Source organism: Galendromus occidentalis, unplaced genomic scaffold (assembly GCF_000255335.2).
Source record: "Galendromus occidentalis unplaced genomic scaffold, Mocc_1.1 scf7180000077512, whole genome shotgun sequence".
Lineage (NCBI taxonomy): Eukaryota > Metazoa > Arthropoda > Arachnida > Mesostigmata > Phytoseiidae > Galendromus > Galendromus occidentalis.
In genome coordinates this window covers 335,056-358,120 of record NW_003805500.1, presented here as the reverse complement: position 1 = coordinate 358,120, position 23,065 = coordinate 335,056, and the positions used below count along the sequence as shown (strand labels likewise).

At 50.9% G+C, this 23,065-nt stretch overlaps 5 protein-coding genes and 1 pseudogene across 5 annotated transcripts; 1 reads left to right on the top strand and 5 right to left on the bottom strand.

The window, feature by feature from the left end:
• Positions 1 to 317: 317 nt before the first annotated feature.
• Positions 318 to 2,326, bottom strand: LOC100904529 (adhesive plaque matrix protein). The gene is made up of 4 exons (XM_003747053.1): positions 2,298 to 2,326; positions 1,631 to 1,693; positions 1,219 to 1,496; positions 318 to 1,119 (listed from the first exon to the last, which is right to left on the bottom strand). The coding sequence occupies exons 2-4, from the start codon at positions 1,686 to 1,688 to the stop codon at positions 712 to 714; spliced, it is 744 nt and encodes a 247-aa protein (XP_003747101.1). The 5' UTR covers positions 1,689 to 1,693; positions 2,298 to 2,326; the 3' UTR covers positions 318 to 711.
• Positions 2,327 to 5,017: 2,691 nt separating this feature from the next.
• Positions 5,018 to 7,185, bottom strand: Bap55 (Brahma associated protein 55kD). Its single transcript, XM_003747052.1, has 5 exons — positions 7,079 to 7,185; positions 6,428 to 6,707; positions 6,114 to 6,295; positions 5,565 to 5,992; positions 5,018 to 5,465 (listed from the first exon to the last, which is right to left on the bottom strand). The coding sequence occupies exons 1-5, from the start codon at positions 7,101 to 7,103 to the stop codon at positions 5,121 to 5,123; spliced, it is 1,260 nt and encodes a 419-aa protein (XP_003747100.1). The 5' UTR covers positions 7,104 to 7,185; the 3' UTR covers positions 5,018 to 5,120.
• A 2,254-nt stretch (positions 7,186 to 9,439) lies between these two features.
• On the top strand, positions 9,440 to 10,589 carry LOC100904242 (mediator of RNA polymerase II transcription subunit 30). Its single transcript, XM_003747051.1, has 3 exons — positions 9,440 to 9,612; positions 9,720 to 9,890; positions 9,977 to 10,589. Exons 1-3 carry the CDS (start codon positions 9,457 to 9,459, stop codon positions 10,367 to 10,369), a joined length of 720 nt encoding a protein of 239 aa, XP_003747099.1. The 5' UTR covers positions 9,440 to 9,456; the 3' UTR covers positions 10,370 to 10,589.
• Positions 10,590 to 10,998: 409 nt separating this feature from the next.
• LOC108864730 (uncharacterized) lies at positions 10,999 to 14,178 on the bottom strand (annotated as a pseudogene).
• Positions 14,179 to 15,015: 837 nt separating this feature from the next.
• On the bottom strand, positions 15,016 to 18,399 carry LOC100903334 (tyrosine-protein kinase SRK3). Its single transcript, XM_029112524.1, is given in 4 exon segments — positions 15,016 to 15,590; positions 15,592 to 15,915; positions 16,002 to 16,165; positions 18,174 to 18,399. Coding segments are annotated over 4 exon segments (1,242 nt in total). The 3' UTR covers positions 15,016 to 15,062.
• An 898-nt stretch (positions 18,400 to 19,297) lies between these two features.
• Positions 19,298 to 21,333, bottom strand: LOC100903189 (SCAN domain-containing protein 3-like). Its single transcript, XM_029112523.1, has 3 exons — positions 20,525 to 21,333; positions 20,033 to 20,396; positions 19,298 to 19,774 (listed from the first exon to the last, which is right to left on the bottom strand). Exons 1-3 carry the CDS (start codon positions 21,331 to 21,333, stop codon positions 19,298 to 19,300), a joined length of 1,650 nt encoding a protein of 549 aa, XP_028968356.1.
• Between the last annotated feature and the right edge of the window lie 1,732 nt (positions 21,334 to 23,065).

Sequence of the window (23,065 nt, the reverse complement as noted above, 5' to 3'; positions counted from 1 at the left end):
GAGGCGGAATGATGTATTCAAGGCGATAGCAGGTATTCTGGCCTTACCGATCGGACAATCTCTAAATCCAGCTTACCCTTTCTCGTATTTCCCCGTGACTGATCCAGTACACGCGTCGTCTGTCGGAACTCCCTAGGGCTGGACCGTTTTATCGGAAATACTACTCAGCTCCGGGAAGGCCCTGGCTCCGAGGAATATTCATTTTAGCCTCGGATGAGTTTCTCCAGTTCCGGCGAAGAAAGGGCGGGGCCGCTGCCGTCAGGCAAGCGAATCGGAATCGACTCAGGAGAGTCGAATGTGAAGGCAAAAATCCCGGATAGGTGTCGTCAGGAGTTTATTAGCTCTCTTATTATAAACCGAACAATTCGCGCAATACAATAGGGCAGAAGACATCCGCAACCGAACAGAGAGACCCCACTCCCGAGCACTCGACAATGGAGAAGTGTATCACCTCGCGTAGCTCGTTACGCACAGCATCTGGAGATTTGTAAGATAATAAGCGACCTGTTTGACAGACCAGAAAATCTCGCGTTCTTCCTGACCGATGACGTTTCTCGCACACCGACGAATATTAGGATCCGTTCAGCCCGGGCAGTTCGCTGTCTCGATTATCTCCCTCTCACTCAGTATAGCCGGAGCATTCATCGAGAAAAGGCTTGAATGCAATACGCGATGACATCTTCTGTAATGCGCGCATCCCGCCCACTCACTCTAGCCGAAGAGTTTGCCGAAGAATCCTTTTTTGGGCTTCTTTGTTGTCGCTGCGTATTTAGGGGAAGGATTCCCGTAGCTTCCAGACGACGTATAGGGCGTGCTATACGACGAAGGGTAAGAGGGTCTCGACGAATAGGTCGGTGCAGATGGATACGAAGGAGCCGAAGGGTACGAGGAGTATTTTGGAGCACTGGGGTATGACGGCGCCGAGGGATAAGACGACGGTCTGGACGGGTACAATTTGCTATCGTAGGATGTAGGATATGGTAGGGACGACGACTTCGAAGAGCCTCCTGGAGCTGCGTAACTCGGTCCCGGGTAATTATAGGTTGAAAGCGGACGGGAGGGACTACCGTTCCTCAAGCGACGGAGCAGCTCGTCGGCAGTCGGTGAGCCCGGCTGTCCCTTTTGGAAAGGAGTAGAGGATAGATTGTGAGAACTGATCAGGCATCTTTCGAAAACAAGGTGCGTGACAAATGATCCTATCAAGACGTATCGGCTTACCTTCTTGTTTTTGTATTTGTTGATTAGATCGTCAATGTCAGATGACGATGATCTCGATGTAGTGGGTACGCGGAAGGGTTTGTATGTCGTAGTATACTTGTTGCGTGGCGGCGCCGTGGGCGCATTCACCGGTGGGTAAGGGCCGAACGACGATGGCGGCCTGTACGGGGAATTGGTCGATTTCGATGGAGCGCTGCTCTCGATCTCACCGAGAATATTCAGGAGTTCATCACGGTCCAACTTGTCCAAATGCGAGGTATCGTGAGCTTTCTTCACGGCTGAGATTTCGGGGCATCGCAGGAATCAGAAGGAATCTTCAGTTAGCTCTAAGCGGAAAAGAGGATCTTCTCGCGGAGGATATCCCATACCCATGGGAAAAGGGGACGGAAAGGAAGTTCCGGATGTTACTCACCTCTCTGAGCTTGGACGAAGCCCACGAGGAGAGCGATAGCCAAAACCGAAAGTTTCATGTTCGCTGCCGAGAAAAAGGGATCAGAGTACGTGTTTCGGACATTTGGTTCCGCTCTCGCGTCGGAGACACGCAAGTATGTTCTTGGCGGTCTAAGGTCAACACGAATGAAACGTTCCTAGAACGGTTAGTCACGGAATCCGCCAAAAATGTATGATTAAGAGATCGTTCCAGAGAATAGGGACTCTGGCGAAAGCAAAAAAAACTCTCAGAAGCGGATGAAGCGAGTTGACCCTTGGATAGTGACACCCACTTGACTCGGCGCGAAAGCCTGATCGGTATTACGACATACCGCTTCCCACATACACTTCTCCCCAGATATTTGGAAAGACAATCTCTAGAGCGTCTGATCAGTATTCATGAATCGGGGCCGATCCCGAGTTCGTCTTCCTCGATTCTCTGCTCTCTGGCGTTCGTTTCGAGTAGTCCCTTTCACAAGCAGAGTCATGCGATCTTCGGTTTCATGCTTAGATTGTCAAGGAGAACGAGGGGGTGGGAATATTGGAATTCAATGAGTGCACCTTCACCGAATTTATGGTGAGATCCAGAGAAACGAACGAAAGAAATAATTATCGCGCTGTATTAGTTTCGCGACGCTTAGCTTGCTTACCGGTTGTCGTGTAGACGCTGAGTGAATGGAGCAATGGTCCTTCAAGGAGAGGGTCACCACGTCGAGCCAGCGGAGAGTTTCTTTCTCTTTGGTAAGGGCAAGTCCCCGATGAAGTATTGCATCGCAGGCTTGAACGGGACCATCCCACGGGAAATCCGGCCGCTCAGATCGATAACGGACTGATGAGATTCACGGAGGAAAATACCCTCCACGGAATTTCGTCGATACTCTGACAACGGTCCGGATCTTCGAACAACTCAGAGATTGTGTCACATCTGATGATCTGATGACTGCCACGCGATGCGTTGCGACTCGAATCTGCATAGTAGAAAATCTCTTGCGTCTGGATCTTGCGACATAAGAAACTAAGCTCTGGAGAACGAGATCTCGTGTGGGGATATTGAGGGTGGTCCTTGAAGTCGAGGCCTAATCGGGAGAACCTCCGATATCGGGGATCGGCAGATCTGAACGAGACGCTCCCCACTCGATTCTCTTTCTGGGAATTCAAGAGAAAATGACTCCCGAATGGATCATGCCTCATGCCAACAGAGGACGAATAGACAAACAGGGCAAACTTCATACCATCAGCCGTGTTCGCGGCTCTAATTCATTCGAGAACTTTTGTATTGAGTTGGCGAAGCTCCGGAAGATGGAGAGAGGGAGGAGGACATCGATATCCATCGAGTTTTCGGGTCCAATTCTGATGTCAGCGGGTATGACTTCGGTGGTGCCGGCTCAGTCAGACTCATGGGTTACTCATGGGTTGGGGTTGGGTTGGGACCTGATAGACCTCTATACTTCAGTACAAACAACCGCTTGTGAGTCGATTAGATGAACCCGACCGAGGGTTGATATTAGCTCCAGCCTTGAGAATCATTCATCCGAAAGATTATCCGATACCCGCGGTGGTTTCTTGATCTCTCCGGGGACGTTCGGATTCGTCCATCCACGACTGAAGACAGGAGTTCCAGGGGGCGAAGCGCCGTCGTGTCCTGACGTTCGATTCATCCACACTATCCGGATACTTGGGGGAATTCGTGAGACTTCACTGTTCCGGCCGTCCTTTGAGATAATTACGGGTACATCCTGGTCACTCGCATCTTCAGTCTGGGCCACAATTGATGGCTTAGATCCGAAACGGAGAAACCCTACTCCGTCCGCGCGCGAACTCATGAGCGCCTCGCGATCAGCAAATGCGTCCATCCGCCAAAATATGATCAGGCGGCGGCTCGACGGAGATCACCCACCATCGGGACTCAATTGAGTTGCGCACTGCGGTGTTGAACGTGAGTCTGGTGTACTGAGCGGTGCGACGTTCCCGGAGGAAGTAGTTGTTCTCATTCGACAGTTTATTCACCGAATCGGAGGCATGGCGAAAAATTTTAAGAACTCCCATGTTTTCCACCGGATGAATTTTCTCAGTCAGTGTCAAGAAGCACTGATGGAGAGCGATCCAGCCGTGTCGAATCTTCAGGCATTCTACGGACACACTCTCCATGTGCTTTCCCGGAGAACTCAGAGCAAGATGCATCCGACTCTGAAGCGCTCGATGTGCAAAAAATGTTCCACACTCCTAGTTCCGGGCACGAACGCAACATCGAGGTTTGTTCTCACAGATGAGGGTACAATTCAGTGATTCCAAGCTTCCTCCCATGATACTGAATCTTCTATTCCTTCTCAGAATTCGCGGGAAAAAAGGATGCAAGCGGATGATAATCACATGCCGAATTTGCGGAACTATTAAGAGATTACCGTGTTCGGCTAAGTCGAAGTCACAAGGAGAGCAGGGCCCTTGCGAGCCAGCGGTGACAAATGTCAAGAAACGGAGTGCCTCGGGTCTAGATTTCGCAGAAAAGAGCAATTCCAGGAAGCCGCGGTTAGAGTCGATCGAAGATCGGAAACCGCGGTCAAAGTCGACCGAGGATCGAAAACCGCACTCAGAACCGCCAAAAATCATCTCCGGATCCGAGTCCTTCCTCAATGGTGATTGATCGATTGTCTATTGACCCTTCCCCAGTAAATTAAGGTTTTGCATTTGAGGGAATTTAAGGAAGAGAGGAGAGGCCCTAGCTTAAGGTGCTGATTCAGCTGGTCGTTGACGGTTGCGGTTTCGTGTGATTATCGATACTCTTCCTTTCCCTCTCTCCCGATGCTTCTCTTGTGTTCGATATCATCTTCGGGGTGGTTTCCGCACGTGAGCCGTATGATATGTACGTAGGATACACTCAGCGCCGGGATTCGACCGATTCGTGCAGGATTGACACCGAACCTTGCACTTCCTAAAAGTCGTGATGCGACAAGGGTCCATGAATTTGGATCTTGATTTCCCACGGATAGGGTATGGTGCATCATAGCCTCTCACTTATCATGAATCACCTTTGGTATTCAATCTATTTTTTTCCGCTGACCGCAAGGTGTATTCGGCTCGCGAGCGGTCGCCCTCAGAAAACTCGCCTTTCAAAGCTACGCTCTACGATCGCGGTCACTTACGTTCCGCAACATTGAAATCGTGCCCTCCACGAAGTCATTAAGAAGCACTTAACTTCGCGACGAGAAAGAAGTCAGTCGTGTAAATTGTAACTAAAAGTTGTAAAAAGTGTGAATATGAGAGTATCACTCGAGAACCTGGAAGAACTTGTGAATATAGGAAAAATATATATGTTTGTGCATTCGACAGATCACGCTGGAGCAGCGAATCCTCATTGAGAGACGAGAGGGGGTCCGGTGTATTGGATCCGCATTTATTTCTTTCCGCTCGGCGCAATAAGAATATGATATTTATTAGAAAGTTCTCAATATACAATGAAATTTAAGATCATTTGTTCAAGGACATTTTCGTTCGACCACCTGTTTGCCTCCTTCGTCGTATTCCTGTCTCGATATCCACATTTGTTGGAAGGTTCCGAGCGAGGCAAGAATGGAACCGCCAATCCAAGGAGCGAACCGTCTCTCGGCAGGTGTGTTTGGGGCAATGAATTTCAGCCTCATCGATGGCGGAGTCTTGTGGGAGAGGTCTCGCTGCAAGCGGTCAGCGTAGCCCTGCAGGAGAGTGCAGCCGCCAACTACGGTAATGTTGCCGTAGAATGAAGGTCTCATATCGACATCACACATGCCGACCGATGTCGTGACCACCTGCGCGACTCCAAGGGGAGTACCCGGAAGTTGTTGCTGTAACGCGATAAGAACATATTTAGCTTTCCTCGATGCTTCAAACAGCTTTCACATCCGACAGTCGAGTCCCAATCAAAAGCGATCCAGAATACTCACCCTGATGCTCGAAGGATCGAAGAGACCCTCGGGTATTTCGAATCTTTTCGCTCCATAGTCGTTGTTATAGCCCGTGGGAAACTCGTAGTGAACAGCGGGCATGCCTTCGGCGACCTCCTTGTCGTAGGGCGCATCGGACACTTGGAGGACCGAGGCCTGGAAGTCTTGCAACAGCGTCCTCACTTGGAGATTGGCCCAGGATTTCGACACCTCGGGCACGGTCTTTCTCGTATATTTCGGAGGTTCCCGCTCCTTGACAGGCTCTTTCGACGCGACCAGATAGTTGGGAACGAGCTCGACTTTCTCATGGTCCTCGAGATACTGTTTACATTGCATTGTGATGAAATCGCCAGCTAAGGGTGATTTCACGATCGCTTGCTGTAACACGTAGCCGTCATGTACCGGCACGGCAGAAGTCTGAGTCGCACCTGGAAGAGAATGATCCGGTGATTCATGTTCTCAAACGCTGAGTCTGTAACTCGTGGAAGCGGTGTTCCGATGGGGCGAATCAGGTCTAGGTGTGTGCTCTTCAGCTGTTCTGCCGTTTACCTGAATCGACAATCACCGCCGTAGCCCTTCCGTTCGCGAACGCTGAGAGGACAGCATTTTTGATGAGGAAAAATGCGGGAACGTTGTACTTCTCGAACATGAGCTCAGTGAGTTTTTCGCGTTTCGGCCGGGTGTTCCATGACGCCTCCGAAATCAACACCGGATGAAGCTGCGACTCGGAGCTGGAAGGCAGATATTTGCTCTCGATCAGTCTCTCTATCCGATGCGGCCAAGGAAATCACGAGATTAGCTTGAACGATCCCTTCGAATCTATGAGTTCAGAGATGCGGAATCAGAAAACCCCAAGCTCTTACCGGATGTGTTTGTCATAACTGTAATCAAGAATCTTCTCGAAGAGCTCCCAGTCGTCGATGAGTCCATCCTTGAGGAACGATTGCAGCTCGACCCCCTTCCGCGGGTAGTTGAGGGCTCCGACGTCGATCAAATACTTCTTTTCTAGTTCGTCTTTGCCCTCGATGAGCTGATCCACGAGACCGATCGCGGACGGTATATCGGCTTTCGGAGCATCTTCTCCCGCGTATCCGGCGCGGAATGAATAGTGTCCGTAGTCGAACACGACCGCTCCAACTTCATCTGAAGCATTAAAAATCGCGAATTACTCAAGAACACATCTCAACTACGTTCGCTTTCATTCTGAAGGGCTAAATTCGATGATGGCGCCCAAAGCGCCCCAGGTCCTCTGATCGGGTTCGGATTTCTGAGCCACAAGCTCTTGTCGACGACACCGGTCACCGGGCTCAGACACGGAGTCCCGGGGATCAAAGACGCGACTCCGATGATAGCTCGGCATGGACCAGGTATCGAAAACACGGATGTTCGCTCAATAATATGACGACTGGGCTCGACTGTGTGTCTCTGGTTATAGGGATTCCAGTTCCAGAATTCGCTCGAGACGGAGCTGAGAACCTAGAGGATTATAATCTGTAGATTCACGTCGTGTTTACCTCCACCGTAGATTCCAGAACTCATTCTTCAGATCTGGATTTTGCGAAGAACACTTAAACTTCACCGTGAGGAGACGCTGGAGCCGCCAGCCGCGAGGCTAAACAACAACCCCGGCGATGTAAGCGCCGACCGAGAGGACGGATGAAAACAAACGGTCCGGCTTCCCTTGAGTGCACTTCTCACGCCTGCCTGAGAACTTCTGAGACGCCAATCAAAGACTTCAGAGCTTGAACTTAACGTTGATACGGGGTACAGGTTCGAGATACGATTCACACGGCTACAATGGGAGAAGAAGACACCGGCTCTGATAGTTCACTTTTGTCCCGCCATGGCGCTGCAAGCCACTTCGTGTTGTTGTTCTTCGTTGAGTCTGTTTGGCTCAAGCTGGCGGCCCACCCAGAACCGGCCTGCCGAACTGCCGACCCCCAGCTCTCCACGACAAATGAGAGGAGCGGTGTTATTGTTCGACGGCGCCAATGGGCAGCTCGGCGCGGGTTTTGAAAACTCGAGGTTCCTCGAGATAAGGAAATTGAGTCCTTGGTCGCTCCTTTCCGGATTCATCTGGCGCATGCGCGCTTTCGAGCGTTCTATCATATATATGCCATACCATCCGCCTTGCATAATGTCTTTGACCATGTCTTCCAATGTTCTGAGGAGAGTCATCGGAGATCCGAGAGCCACCTCATAGATTCCTCTTTTGGGGAGACTTGCAGCCGCTCCCTCCGCGGCAACTTGAGTTCATCTCTAGGGTCCCGGGTCTTCAGAAGTTGGCGGTAGGTTTCCGCCCGGAAACTGCGACCCCTGTCTTTCCTCGACACCGCTCGCTCGATCCTCTACTCGGAACTCTTTGAAGGCCTCGCTCCCTCATACATCGGATCTCTCGCGATGGCAATATCGAATGCCACGGCACTCGTGCTCTACTCACGAGTGAGCACAAATCTCTTCTGCTTCCTTGAGCTCATGATCTCGTTGAACCCGCGAGGACGGATCAGATGCACGACGATGTATTCATTTCCGGAGTTCTCCCTTTGTTTCTGCTGCGTCGCTCGGGAATTGCACGACAAAATCGGACAATGTACTCGGAGCTGTACAGCTCACACGGCTCTCCTCGCACTCAGTGGCTGTGCCTGGGGAGTTTCTCCTTGAGAGTTCTTGTGGGGAGACGGAGCCCGTCTCATTGAGACAGATCGTTTCCTTTCTCACTCATATCACTCATCATATCATTTCACTCATATCAAGGCCATGACGTTCAGAGAATCATACCACGCATAAAACGATGTCGTGCTGTACCTATGAGGTACGTCCATATATCTCGCTGTTCTTTGTGAAACTTGAGATCCCGTCCGAGCAGAAGTCTCTGTCGCCGACGTAGACATCCGAGATTTCCGACGTTCCCGACTTCTGCAGAACAGGGAAGAACCTCTCGAGGGGCAAAGAAGAAGTACAACAGTATCTCAAATTGGAGACTCTCAATCTTCTTCAGTTCTATTTTGCGCACTGACAAGCAAAAATCCCGGGAATGATCGTCTTAAGAGCTCCGTGATCTGTGGGCGGAACTCCCGGCTGGTTCCCCCTGTCGTCAGCCCCGACCTGTATTCGTCGAGAAAGAAACCGAGAACGGAGACGGAACTCGAGTTCCTCGCTGCAGTGATTCGCGATTCCTGAGGTGTCAGCGGGATGAATATTCCCAGGATATAAGGATCATCCCCTGATATGAGTCTGGATCGAGGTTGAGAGCGAACGTCTGTGGAGACCCGATGAGTCTCCGTGGTGAGAAGACGGCAAGGAAGCCGCAGGCTTCCCTCAAAGATCGAGAGCTTAGTATTCTGGTAACGGGACTTCGTTTCGCGTATCAATTACAAGTCCGGGTCAGATCATTCGCCCATCGATTGTAGTCGATCAGCGTTGCGAAGTCCTTACCACCCCTGAAAGTGCATTGAGATCCGATACTATCAAATACTGGAGTATATACATATTGTCCCTTCCCGGCTTTCGGAATCGGGAAAAGTGTGATTTAATCGAAGAATGCCGATGAATGGATACCGGGAATGAAAGAGGAATGCGTAAGTGCGATACTCCCGCACCGCTGGGGCTAGGCGATCCTTTTCGGATCACCCGCCGGCCGCCAGGGTAAACAGCAACCCGGTGCTGTAAGCGGCGACCGGGAACGAATGAAAACAAACAGTTTCGCTCCCATCACAGACTCAAGCCTCTGGCGCTCCGTTGGAAGGCGGCCCTCCTGTTCTCTTGTGTGGTGTCTCGATTTTGGTGATCCTTACATTAAGCCCAGCATCGAAGTCTGCTGATGGCGTCCCCTTACCATCAGGGAGGCGGGGTAGGCGGTGGCGGCATGATGGGTGGTGGACATGGAAATCAGATGGGAGGACCGCAGGGCGCTATGGGTGGTATGGGGGGCATGGGAGGCTATCCTCAGCCGAATATGGGGGGCTATCCCCAGCCGAATATGAGCGGCATGTCTCTCGATGGGCATAATATCAACAACGATCAGCAGGACCAGGACGGCAATCAGCAGGTCAGTTGAGAATCTTTTGATGCTAGAGTATTTGGTCTTCGACGTTCCGAGTCAGCGTCAAATCAGATATTTCCTCCAACCAGCTTGATTCTTGATCATTTCCGAAGGAAAACAACCAACAGCAGCACGGCTCAGAATTCAACATACCCGTCATGTGTCGGATCGGACAGGAGACTGTCCAGGAGATCGTGACGAAAGCGTGCGAGTTGTTCCAAATCCTCAAAACACTTCAGCCGCCCACAGGCACAATGAACGCTCAGGCGCAGAATCTTCAAGAGGTAAGTCCCAAGGTTTAGTTTCTCCCGTGCTTATCTCTGTCTTCCCGCGACACAGCCCACCCAAGCAAATTTCGATCTTCCTCCAGGAACGGAAAGCGAAGCTCAACGAGACCCTGAAAGCCTTACAAGGTCTCTTCAAGAGACTGCGTCGAGTTTACGAAATCTGCGATCAGAATGGATCGGGCGGTGAGTTCTCGTCGCTCGAACCCGACGTTGCAACGATTCAACTCGTCCCTCTTGAAGAAGAGCGCCGGAAAGACGAGGAGGAGAAAAAGCCCTCCGAGTACATGAAGGCTCTGATGGACGAGCGCCAGAAGCTGGAAGAACAAGTCCGCCTGAAGAACAAGCAGATGAAGGAAATCATCGACATGCTACGGAGTATTGTCTGCGAGATCAATACCATGCTCGCCATGCGAAAGAAACATCTTCCTTTCTCGAATAGAGTGACAGGCTTCAAATCCAAGCCGCCAATGTTCTAGACCGATTTTATATACGATTTCGACAGACGGAAACCTCGAGCGAGGCGCGACTGTCGCGCGATGCATTGTGCTGACGTGTTCCCGTTCAAGTTGGTGGCAGTGCGTTCACGTAAATCTCGATCCTCTTTTATTGTGACTCGGAGTCTCCATAGAGACGCCGCCCATAGGTTTCAGAAACATGATGTACATCTCCGACTGTAATAAATCCTCCCGATATACATATTATACCATCCCTTTCGCTGGCGCAATGATAGAAATGATCGGCCACGGGGAGATGAGCTCGCTCCTTCCCCTATAAGTCCGCTGGCCTCGCTGCAAGATGCCTCGAGACGCGGGTATAAGTCACGGAGAGGAGGAAACTCGGGGAAAAAGGTCCCAATCAAAGGTGGCTACTCAGTCAGAGGAAACCCGTGAACGACTGCCCGATCCAAGCGACCTCACCTCACCTTTGGTCACGAGAATTGCTTTCTGGCGCGAGCATACTGAAACTTGTTTGAAGTGTTTGAATTCGCGGCTTCCGGCCCGGACAGAATTCCGAATGTAATTTATCATGCAATCATAGATTTCGAACAATACTGCGCTAATTTTTATTCCATTGGAGACAATACTACTCTAGCTATCTATGATACCTACTTCGCAAATCCGATTATACTTTGGAGCACGCTCAGAACACACGCGAAGCTGGGTCTCGAGTTGTAGTCGGGGTTCCAGCATTCTTGCATGACCTCATATGCATCGGTGGGGCAGTCAATCGGGCACGGCAGACGATCGCCGTCCATGAGTGCCATCCCGATTTCCTTCGGATCCATTGAATAAATTAGGATCGGCTCCGAACCGAAAGCGAAAAACTCCCAGAGGAGGACTCTGAAGCTCCAGTGGTGAACATGTCGTGCAAGATCGATTCCGGAGCTTGCCATTCAGCTGCAAAGCAGCGACCCAGGAAGTGGGCCGGAAGGATGTTATCTCCCACCAAGCAGTGTGCGAGTCCGAAATAGCTCAACTTGGCGCATGAAATGGACTCTACCAGGATATTCCGCGCTGCGATACCCGATGGACGATCTTCTTCTTCTCTAGATACTCCATCGCACTTGCGATGTCACAGCCGAAATTGATCAGCTCTTCTTTTTCCATCAGGTCGCGATTGGCGTTGAGATACTCAGGCAGAGAACCAACGCCCACCAGCTCCATGACCATTAGCCTATCGCCCTCGTCGACAACTCCGATTATCCTCACGATGTTCGGATGCTCGAGCTGCGACATGATGGCGATTTCGCGTTCGAAATCTTCCACGGCAAATCGGTCAGCATCAGGATCCACTCTCTTCACCGCGACACTTTGAGGGTCGCCCTGGTTCTTCGTCAGCTTGGCTTCGAAGACTGTTCCGAAGCATCCCTGGCCGATTCGCTGACCCATTTGAAGATCATTTCTGTCGATGAGCGACGAATAGGCCGCTGAGCTCACCTGCGCTCCGGAGACGTCATTCCTCGCTCCGCCGAATTTCACCAGCAGACATTGCTCCAGAAGGGGAGCTGATTCTGCAAGCGAAACTTCCTCGCCCTGACGATAATCGACTGCGCGGAACATTTTCCCTACGGCCGCTTCGCCGATGGAATCGTCAACCTTGCGTTCCTTCATTGACAGCATCGAGGGAGATCCCGAAAGGTCCTTGCCCGCGAGATCGACATCGCGGAAGCTTGAAGTCTTTGCCATTCCTGTAAGAGGGGACATTATAACTGACTATACAGGGAGATCGGGATACCGCCTGCCTATCTGGATGTAAACTTCAGGATAAGTCCTCAGGAAGAGTCGCCTTCGGTGAACACTTACTTTCTCGAGGGTTATTTTAAACTGAGGAGTAGGTTGAAGAAGAGGATATCTCTAACCCTGCTCCAACCCAGCGAAAGATATTCGCCATAGATACGCTACCCAATGTATGCCAAAATGTACCTGAAAAGGAGTCCAAGCTTTCACCCCTCCCCCTAGTATGTACCCCTTGTCCCCGCACTCCGGATGCGGCTCGAATGGGAATGGGGCGGGGAGGGTTCTGATTTCGGAATTCCTCGGGTGTGAGAGGGCTTATAAGCTCCCATGAGAATTCGTTATTCTGGAGCCCCCGGTTCAAAGATCATAAATCATCAATAATGAGACTGAGCGCACCTTGCAGAGAGAACATAGTACTGATTCAGAGAAAATGCCCACTTATATGCGCCTAATGATCGAGGACACCACTGAGTGGCCATCTGATTGGGTCTGAGGTTCTTCCATCGGAGTTCTCGGTCGCTAGCTAGGACAATGTATTTCCTCGGGTCATTAAGGTTGGGGATTGTCTTCGAGTCCAAGGAGCCTATCTGCTCATCGGGAATGCGAGGGCATTCTCACAGGGAGTTGTGGGAAAAATTCCAGATATCACCGACTGACTCATTGCCGGTGACTTTCTCTTCGAGTGCGCTATGACCGATGCTATGCATTCGGTGACAGTCTTCAGGACATTCGAATACGACAGGATCCTGAGTTCATTGAATCATGAGACAATAAATATCAAGCTGAACTCCGCATTGTTTTATTTGATGGGATACGATTCGAATTGAAATATCTACCTACTCAGCGAATCCGATAATTTTTCGAAGCCTGTTCAAGATGATTGCAAAGCTGGATCTCGAGTTGTAGTCCGAGTCCCAGCACTCTTGCATGACATCATATACATCGGTGGGGCAGTCGATAGGGCACGGCAGACGATCGCCATCCATAAGTGCCATTCCGATTTCCCTCGGATCCATCGAATACATCAAAATGGGATCCTGACCGAATGTGAACGTTTCCCAGAGGAGGACCCCGAAGCTCCAGACATCGCTCTTCGTGGAAAATATGTCGAGCAAGATGGACTCCGGAGCCTGCCATTCGACTGGCAAGCAGCGGTCCAAGAACTTGGTCGGAAGAATGTCTTCCTCTTTCAAGGAGTGAGCGAGCCCGAAATCGCTTAACTTGGCGCATGAATCAGACTCTACCAGGATGTTCCGCGCTGCGAGATCCCGATGGACGATCTTCCTCTGCCCAAGGTACTCCATCGCGCTCGCGATGTCGCAGCCGAATTTTATCAGCTCTTCTTTTCCCAGCAGGTCGCGATTGGCGTGGAGGTAGTCTGGCAGAGAACCGAAGCCCATGAGCTCCATGACCATGAGCATTTCGCCGTCGTTGACGAGTCCAATGACCCTCACGATGTTCGGATGCTCGAGCTGCGTCATTATCGCGATTTCGCGCTCGAAATCTTCCGCAGCGAAACGGTCGGCGTCAGGATCGACTCTCTTCACTGCAACGCTTCGAGTCTCACCGTGCTCCGTCGTCAGCTTGGCTTCGAAGACTGTACCGAAGCATCCCTGGCCGATTTGACGTCCCACTTGAAGATCACTCCTCCGGATGAGCATCTGCTTATCGTCATCACAGCTCTCGGAATCATTGCACGAGGTGATCCTATCTCCGCCGACCTCCGCCTCGACAGAGAGTGACGGCGAGGCTGGTGAGATGGCCGAGATGGTCGATTCCGGTGTGTAAGGGAGTTCAGTCTCAGGAAGGTCGATCTGGTCGAATGGATTCCGAAACTTCTCCAGTACACTTGGTTCCATGACGAGAGCTGATTCTGCGAGCAGAACATCCTCGCCTTGTGGGTACTCGGCTCCGCGGAATTTCTTTCCGATGGCCGCCTCGTCGGCAGAATCGTCGAACTTGCGTTTCCCGATCGACGGTATCGGGAGAGCCCCCGGGAGGTCGCTGCCCGTCCCATCGACACCGTGGAAACTGGAAATCTTCGCCATTTCTGTAAGAGAGAACATTATTAGTGATTATATAGGGAGATCCGAATACCGCCTGCCTATCCGAATGTAAATTTCAGAATAAATCGTTAGGAAGTGTCGTCTTCGGAGAACACTCACCTTCTCGAGGGAAATTTTGAACTAAGGAGTAGGTCGGAGAAAAGGATCTCTCTAACTCTGCCCCAATCCAGCGAAAGATATTCGCCGTAGATGTGCTAACCAATATATACCAAGATGCACCTGAAAGAGGGTCCGAGCTCTCACCCCTCCCCCTAGTATGTACCTCCTCTCCCCGCATTCTGGATGCGGCTCGAATGGGGCGGGGAGGGTTCTGATTCCGGAATTCCTCGGGTGTGAGAGAGGGCTTATAAGCCCCCGTGAGAATTCGTTATTCTGGAGCCCCCGGTTCAAAGATCATAAATCATCAATAATGAGACTGAGTAATACTGATTCAGAGAAAATGCCCACTTATATGCGCCTAATGATCGAGGACACCACTGAGTGGCCATCTGATTGGGTCTGAGGTTCTTCCATCGGAGTTCTCGGTCGTTAGCTAGGACAATGTATTTCCTCGGGTCATTGAGGTTGGGGGTTGTCTTCGAGTCCAAGGAGTCTATCTGCTCATCGGGAATGCGAGGGCATTCTCACAGGAAGTTGTGGGAAAAATTCCAGATATCACCGACTGACTCATTGCCGGTGACTTTCTCTTCGAGTGCGCACTCGACCGCATCATTATTCGAATCATCAGAACATCATTATTCGAATGTCCTGACAGTCTTCAGGACATTCTAATACGACAGGATCCTGAGTTCATTGAATCATGAGACAATAAAGCTGAACTCCGCATTGTTTATTTGATGGGATACAATTCGAATTGAACGATCTACCTACTCAGCGAATCCGATAATTTTTCGAAGCCTGTGCAAGATGATTGCAAAGCTGGGTCTCGAGTTGTAGTCCGAGTCCCAGCACTCTTGCATGACATCATATACATCGGTGGGGCAGTCGATAGGGCACGGCAGACGATCGCCATCCATGAGTGCCATTCCGATTTCCCTCGGATCCATCGAATACATCAAAATGGGATCCTGACCGAATGTGAATGTTTCCCAGAGGAGGACCCCGAAGCTCCAGACATCGCTCTTCGTGGAAAATATGTCGAGCAAGATGGACTCCGGAGCCTGCCATTCGACTGGCAAGCAGCGGTCCAAGAACTTGGTCGGAAGAGTGTCTTCCTCTTTCAAGGAGTGAGCGAGCCCGAAATCGCTCAACTTGGCGCATGAATCAGAGTCTACCAGGATGTCCCGCGCTGCGAGATCCCGATGGACGATCTCCCTCTGCCCAAGGGACTCCATCGCAGTCGCGATGTCGCAGCCGAATTTTATCAGCTCTTCTTTCCCCAGCAGGTCGTGATTCGTGATTGGCGTGGAGGTAGTCTGGCAGAGAACCGAAGCCCATGAGCTCCATGACCATGAGCATTCCGCCGTCGTTGACGAGTCCAATGACCCTCACGATGTTCGGATGCTCGAGCTGCGACATGATGGCGATTTCGCGTTCGAAATCTTCCACGGCAAATCGGTCAGCATCAGGATCGACTCTCTTCACTGCAACGCTTCGAGTCTCGCCGTGCTCCGTCGTCAGTTTGGCTTCGAAGACTGTTCCGAAGCATCCCTGGCCGATTCGCTGACCCATTTGAAGATCATTCCCGTCGATGAGCGACGAATAGGCCGGTGAGCTCGCCTGCGCTTCGGGACGTCATTCCTCGCTCCGCCGAATTTCATCAGCAGACATTGCTCGAGAAGGGGAGCTGATTCTGCAAGCAGGACTTCCTCGCCCTGACGATACTCGACTGCGCGGAACATTTTTCCCGCGGCCGCTTCGCCGATGGAATCGTCAAGTTTGCGTTCCCTCATCGACAGCATCGAGGGAGATCCCGAAAGGTTCTTGCCCGTGAGATCGACACCGCGGAAGCTGGAAGTCTTGGCCATTCCTGTAAGAGAAGACATTATAACTGATTATACAGGGAGATCGGAATACCGCCTGCCTATCTGAATGTAAATTTCAGGATAAGTCCTCAGGAAGAGTCGTCTTCGGAGAACACTTACCATCTCAAGGGTTATTTTGAACTGACGAGTAGGTTGAAGAAAAGCATATCTCTAACTCTGCTCCAACCCAGCGAAAGATATTCGCCATAGATGCACTACCCAATATATGCCAAAATGTACCTGGAATAGAGTCCGAGCTCTCACCTCTCCCTCTATTTAGTACTCGCCCTTCTCGCATTCCGAATGCAGCTCAGCTGTGGGAGGGGCGGGTGAGGCGAGGAGGGGTCTGATTTCGAAATTCCTCGGAAGTGAGAGAGGGCTCAGAAGCCGCCATGGGAATTCGTTATTCTGGAACCTCTGGTTCAAAGATCATCAATGATGAGACTGGGCGCACCATGCAGAGAGAACAGAAGAGGACTCCGGTGTAAGTCTTCGGAGGAAGCGAGGATCCTCCACAGGGAGCCGTCCCAGCTTCTCGCCTTCATTATCAATGATATTAGAGATTTCAAGAGCGCGGGGCGCCCGCGTAGGCACATTACACTCGCTGAGCACACATCATTCCCAAAGGATCCCGAGACTTCGAGGCGAGAGCTCGGATCCATATCGAGGGCAAGTCTTCGGCGAGGTCATTTCCAAATTCCATTATGAAGATATAATCAATCATAATCGACTGGGTGCGTGCGTCGATGAATTGATCTCCGGCATCCCGGTCTATTCCTCGATTTGATGACAGCCCGCGCTCCCGAATGACGGTGAGCTGATCTGCGAGGAACTCCCACGTTGGACGGATGCAGCGGATCGAATGCTGAAGTTTCGAAACTCATTGTCCCCCGCAGAACATGTGCGCAGTATCCTTTTGATGGATATCCGACATCGCGAGATATGACAGTATCGGACGTGAAGATTCCAGTATAGATTATCTGGGTGCAATCGCCTCACATAGCGGATTCAGAAGTATCGTCAGTTGCTGCCTCGATTAGGAATGAGAGGTCAGAGTCAGACTTCGGTCGCCAATCTAACACTCGAGAGCATCTCTCGAACACAACACCCTCTTGGCGCACCCCCAGTGCTCCTCTAGACTCTTAAGTGTTTCTGCAGATTTCAGACCAAAATGTCGCTTCCGAATGGGAATCTCTGTCTCCTATCTACGGGACTCGTCGTCATTGCAATGAGTATAGTAAGTCGTGTTCAATTGACCCCTACAGACGGAAACTTATCGTCCCCACAGTCTGATAAGACAGTGAATGGTTAGGCTCAGACTGGAAGGAGCTCGACGGGTCCGTCATTCATCTAGAGGTAGACTAATAATAATATGCCGAGTGGTCGCCGCAGCGATGCACATTCCCGAGTAGCTCCCTCTCATCGATCGGATCCGAAAGCGGATTAGATCGCATGATCGCCTGTCTGGTCAATGCAGGGAGCATCTTAGCCTTCTAGATGAGGTGAACGGCCCCAAGCCTCGAACGAGGAGATCCTCATTGAGGAGACTCTTCACAGGAGACCCAAGAATGGAGCCCGTCTCAAGCGGCACAATGTAGTTTGCTCCGCTTCGTGAGTAGCTCACCAGGGGAATCTCGACTTCCGCAGTGATAATGGTAATGGTAATTTATTGATCCCTCCTACTTGATAAACAAAATCAGAGTGCTCTCTTCTTCAGAGGCGGATTTACCTCAGATCTTGGATTCTTTCCCTATCTTCCAGCAGCCTCTTAGTTCTGTCGAGTGATGAGAGGTCCGGAGCGTCTCGAAACGAGCTTTTCGTCCTCCACATATCTATCCCCGCAGTCGTGCAGGACGTGCTCGACCGATTCCTAGTGGACACCACGTTTCATACATGAGCTGTCCAGGTTCGGCGTGAAGTGAGACCTGGAGCTCCTTGTCTGCAAGGCTCCTGCCTTTGCGAGCGCCAGGAGGGCGCTTCCACGCGAGTTGTCGTATCGGACTTCCCTCGAACCTCTGATCCTCTTGAAGTTACGATACCTCGTCAGGGTAGACTTCTTCTCCATCACCCGCACGCCATCCACCGTCAAGTTTACCTGTTTCCCGATATGACTGTTGAACTTATTCAGACGTGAACGTCCGTTCAGGAAAGTCGGTTGAATCAGGGAGCAACCGAACTGCTCTCGCAGTAGCTTCATACGTTCGTACGCGGCTGTTTCGACTCCGGTTGGCTCGATCATATCCAAGATATTTTTCACCCATCTTGTCTCCGGTAATAGATTCACTCTATTGAAGAAGCGAATCTTACTTTGCGCCCCCCGCGCTATGAAAGGCGACCAGCCAAGTTCCCCCCGACAAATGAGGTAGCGACCGCCGAGTAAGGGATACCACGGGCGCATCTTCCGACCTCGTTCTGGGCTGTCGTGAGTTTCTTGTTCAAGCTAGCCGACATGCTTACCACGGCGTTAGCATACGTCACTTGTGGAACTGCTGTGGCTTTCCAGAGGATTCTAGAGATTTCAAATCTGTTGAAACTCCAAAGGACCTGGGCCCGTAGCTGTCTTTGCGCTTCAAGGACCCCTCTTATCACATTTTCTCCTGTCTGTCCAGATAGTTCTTCGAGCTGGACAGAGTTATGCCGAGAGATTTGTAGGAGTCTTCGATCGGGAGTCGCTTTCCCTGGAGGAGGAACTTCCGGGAGGTGAGTCCCGCCCCTTCGGAGAACACTACAATCGCGCTTTTTGAGAATGGAAGCTTATTCCCATTTCCGACCCAAAGACGGATGTTACTGAGAGTAGTTCTTCCAATTCTTTGACGCTCCTGCCGAGGAGGACTAGATCAGGGGTGGCCAACCTTTTTCGTCCCGCGGACCACCAAAGTCATGGCGACGGACCCCGCGGACCACCAAAATTTAGGTCACCCGTTTTAAAATCAGAACGCGAGAAGAAGGGGGCCAGAATACATCAAGAATGCACTTAATTTATCTTCATAGCACCAGATATTTCACCTCTTCGAAATACAAGCATGATAGAGATAGCAAAGAGGAGCTGCGCAGGAGTTTTCACAATCTCCATGGACTCCGAGTTCGAAAACAATTAAGAACGTTCACGCAACCTACGTTAACGTGTATAAATAGAATTAGTGCGATACCTGTGCTTGCTTCGACGACAAGATCGCGTCGATCTGAGGCGCTAGATTCGTAACTCCTAGTCGAAGTTCCGCGTGCATCTCGAGGGAAGTCCGATATCTAGTCTTGATGGCAGTGACAGATGAAAACGTTTTCTCGCAGAGGTAAGTTGTGGAGAATTGCACCAAAATCTTCATCGCTTCCGCGCTCAGCATCGGGTATTCTTGTCCAACTCCGAGCCAAAAATGAGCTCTCGACAACGAAGCGTGGAACTTCATCTGCAGGCTCGCATCTGAAGCGAGATCCAGCAAGCTTTCTTTCCCTTTCATGCACAAGTTCGTGTCGTCAATTTTCGCGGTGAACGGATCCAGAATCCAGAGACTGCCATTTCTGGGATCTTCTTGCTCCGGGTAGTATTTACCGAACAAATCCATGAGGGTTTGTAAATGCTCCCGGACGATTACGACCACTCCCTCGCTGAGGTGATTCTGCTTCGAGAACTCATCGAAATTAGGAAACATCGGAAAATCTTTCTCTGAGACTGCGGCGTGCCAAAGAACTAGTTTTTTACGGAAGCCGTCAATCTTCGCTCGCAGCGTGAACATATCGCAATGCTTCCCTTGTAAGGATAAATTCAGCTCATTCAAATGAGAGAAAATATCGGCCAAGTATGATAGTTTGGCTTTCCAATCTACATCGGACATGATAGCAAGGAACGTCGAATTGTTCTGCTGCTGGAAAAATACCTTAACTTCTTGCAACAAAGAAAGAAGTCGATTGAGAACTCTCCCACGAGACAACCACCTGACTTCTGCATGCAAGAGGAGATGGGAAAACTGAGAACCCATTTCCTCACAGAGAGCTTCGAAGATACGCGAATTCAATGGTTTGCAACGAATCTCGTTCACAATGCGGACCACATCAGACAAAACGCTGTGCAATTGTGGAGAGAGTCGTTTCGCAACCAGTTGTTCCCTATGTATGATGCAATGGGTGCTCAGCAAGTTGGGGTGTCCGACCTTCTTGACTCTTGCTGTGAAACCCATCAGACGTCCTGTCATATTAGCGGCTCCGTCCGTGCATACCCCAATGCAGTTCTTCCACGGTATGCTATGATCTTCGAAAAAGCCGTCAAGGACTCGGAATATTTCGGAGCCAGTTGTCCGACCCGGCAGTTCCACAGAGCAGAGAAGTTCCTCCAAGAGTTCTCCGTCGTGTTCGACCTTGACGAAACAGACCAATACGGCTTTATCGTCAGATCTGTTGACTCGTCGATCTGGATCGAGTAGAATGTCGACTTCTTGACCAAATCGATAATTTGATCTTGGATGTTATCGGCCATGTGCTCGATTCTCCGTTTCACCGTGTTGCGCGACAGGGAGATACCTCTGAGTTTCTGGTAAGCGTCGTGTCCGATCACCTCCTGACTCGCCAGTAGGATGCATGGTTTTATCAATTCCTCGCCGATGACGTATGCTTTCTTGTTCTTCGCGATTTCGAGCGATATCAGATACGAGGCTCTCATCTGGGAGTTATTGTCACCAAGGGTCATATTTCTCATTGAATTCTGTTGCTGCTTGAGTTCGTCTCGCATTCTCTGAAAGTACTCCAACGGTTTGCAAGCCAGATCGGGATGTTTCAAATCTCGGTGCCTCTGAAGTTTGGACGGCTTCATTCCTTCATTCGATAGGCACTCCGAACAAACAATGCACAGCGGCCTAGGCTCGAATTCGCTACCGGGCTCTTGAATGAATCCGAATCTGAGATAGCTCGCATCGTACTTCCGCGTGCGTTTGTACTGCTTTTTCGGCCTCCCCGATGCCGCTATTCTGCCACCTATCCTGACCGGAGAGAAGTTCGAGGTCCCAGATATCTGTATCTCCGACTCAATTAACGGCATGGCCTCTTCCTCCAAGTCAATAACAGGATATCGTACTTCCCCTTCAGTGGCTAGCTCTCCAAAAGATGGGTTGTCATCGGCGTCCGCGGAAACGTGTTTTCGCTTCCTGAAGAAGCTCTGGATTCTGGCCTGACTCTTCCCGCCCATTCCGAGGAAACTGCTGGGGATTCTTCAATGAACTTGGGTGACGCCTTCCGGAAACAAGGCTAGAAGCCAGGCTCGAGCTCACTCTCGATCGAACAGTCCGCGGCGCGTACACATTCGACTGAACCCATGTGCGCGATACCCAAGCACAAATATTTAGGAACGGACGTTCCAAATCGAGACGGAATCATCTGCTCGCTCGGCGTGTGGTGTGTGAAACTTCGACACGCAGAGCACAGGTACATACACAATCACGTCTCGTATCCAATGCGCCTTCAGCAGCACGCGCGGCCGTCTCATGACTGACGCACATAGGGCTGTGCAGATTCCGCCGCGAAAGTCATGGGCTGTGCTCGTGTCAGATAAGCTCCCTCTGGTGTAAACTGGACAGAATGCTCCGCGGACCACCAAAATATAGGTCGCGGACCACCAGTGGTCCGCGGACCCCCATTTGGCCACCGCTGGACTAGATCGTTGGCATACAGCAACCCTGGGATGCTGAGGAATTTCTTCTGTCGAGTGACAAAGAAACCCCTCTCGTGCGCACGCGGAAGCCCGCTCCTGTTTTGAGGAGTCGGCCCTCCAGTTCACATATGTAGAGGGCGAATAACAACGGCCTCAGGGGACATCCTTGGCGAAGACCTGTTTCGGTGTCTATCTCCTTCGGAACTGTCTCCTCGATACGATAGAATCAAATCAAAACAGTTTATTATCACACGAGCTGTGTAAATGCTTCTTAAAATACAGGTACATACATATACATGTGTACGCCGGGCCGGGCATTCAAACTCTGAGGATCGCTCCTCCCTCGGATCTTCCGATCTTGCTGATCGAACCGACACGTACACACGAATCCTCCACTGGCTAGTCAAGGAAAACACGGGGTTGTCCCTCACGGTCGCTGATGGGGGGATACGTGCGCTAGTGAGGGATTGGGGCTTGGAGTTGTCGAACGTGATAGACATCTCTCGTGATGATTTCCCGAGTGAATGATTGTTATCTTTTTCTCCCTCTCTCCCCTCTCCCTCACGCGACCGTCCCCGATGCACGACATTTATTGTTGGACACTGCATTACTGGAAATATCTGTATGGATACGGGAATATGCACAGATTGGGCCCTACTTTACACCATACGACGACTCGTATGTGACACACACTCCCTTAGGTGGTATCTTGGGCATCTCGCGCCGCAGAAGGTACATCGGCAGCGGTCGTCTGCCTCGTGAAATTCCCGATTTGCGCAGACCAAGTGATGGAATCCGTGGACTGCGAATCTTGTTATTGCATTTCGGTTATCCCTGTCAGCCTCTTTCCATCTGTTGTTCGTCATCGCTGGTGTTCTGTAGAGCTCTGGATCGACGTCGTCCATCTTTTGTCCCTGAGTCGTCAGGAAATCTCTTAATGCTTCGGTGTCGGCGAGATTGAATCTAATTCTCAGGTCCTCGCTGGAATCTGGAGGTCTGGGCCAGGAGATACACCAATCTGTTTCTCGTTTGCGGTGGAGGCCGATGCGAAAGAGTCCTAACTTTATTGATTCATAAGATAATATATTCCGAGCAGAACTTTGCGTTATTCTAGCTGACGAGTGATTAAATTATCTACCTACTCAGCAAATCCGATAATTGTTTCTACCGTGTCCAGAATAATGGGGAAGCTGGGTGCCGAGTTGAAGTCTGAGATCCAGCATTCTTGCATGACATCATATGCATCGGTAGTGCAGTGAATCGGGCATGA

What these genes read in the sequence shown, in the direction of transcription:
- LOC100904529 (XM_003747053.1), bottom strand. Translation starts at nt 1,688, where the DNA reads ATGAAACTTTCGGTTTTGGCTATCGCTCTCCTCGTGGGCTTCGTCCAA. An exon ending in CTTCGTCCAAGCTCAGAGAG is followed by an intron (nt 1,497 to 1,630) that starts GTGAGTAACATC and finishes CCGAAATCTCAG; the next exon opens with CCGTGAAGAAAGCTCACGAT. An exon ending in ACAAATACAAAAACAAGAAG is followed by an intron (nt 1,120 to 1,218) that starts GTAAGCCGATAC and finishes CCTTTCCAAAAG; the next exon opens with GGACAGCCGGGCTCACCGAC.
- LOC100903189 (XM_029112523.1), bottom strand. Translation starts at nt 21,333, where the DNA reads ATGGGCGGGAAGAGTCAGGCCAGAATCCAGAGCTTCTTCAGGAAGCGA. An exon ending in CTGACGATAAAGCCGTATTG is followed by an intron (nt 20,397 to 20,524) that starts GTCTGTTTCGTC and finishes CGAAGATCATAG; the next exon opens with CATACCGTGGAAGAACTGCA. An exon ending in CTTTGTTGCAAGAAGTTAAG is followed by an intron (nt 19,775 to 20,032) that starts GTATTTTTCCAG and finishes TTCTCGAAGCAG; the next exon opens with AATCACCTCAGCGAGGGAGT.
- LOC100904242 (XM_003747051.1), top strand. Translation starts at nt 9,457, where the DNA reads ATGGGAGGACCGCAGGGCGCTATGGGTGGTATGGGGGGCATGGGAGGC. An exon ending in ACCAGGACGGCAATCAGCAG is followed by an intron (nt 9,613 to 9,719) that starts GTCAGTTGAGAA and finishes TCATTTCCGAAG; the next exon opens with GAAAACAACCAACAGCAGCA. An exon ending in AGGCGCAGAATCTTCAAGAG is followed by an intron (nt 9,891 to 9,976) that starts GTAAGTCCCAAG and finishes ATCTTCCTCCAG; the next exon opens with GAACGGAAAGCGAAGCTCAA.
- Bap55 (XM_003747052.1), bottom strand. Translation starts at nt 7,103, where the DNA reads ATGAGTTCTGGAATCTACGGTGGAG. An exon ending in TTCTGGAATCTACGGTGGAG is followed by an intron (nt 6,708 to 7,078) that starts GTAAACACGACG and finishes TTAATGCTTCAG; the next exon opens with ATGAAGTTGGAGCGGTCGTG. An exon ending in GGCGGTGATTGTCGATTCAG is followed by an intron (nt 5,993 to 6,113) that starts GTAAACGGCAGA and finishes ATTCTCTTCCAG; the next exon opens with GTGCGACTCAGACTTCTGCC.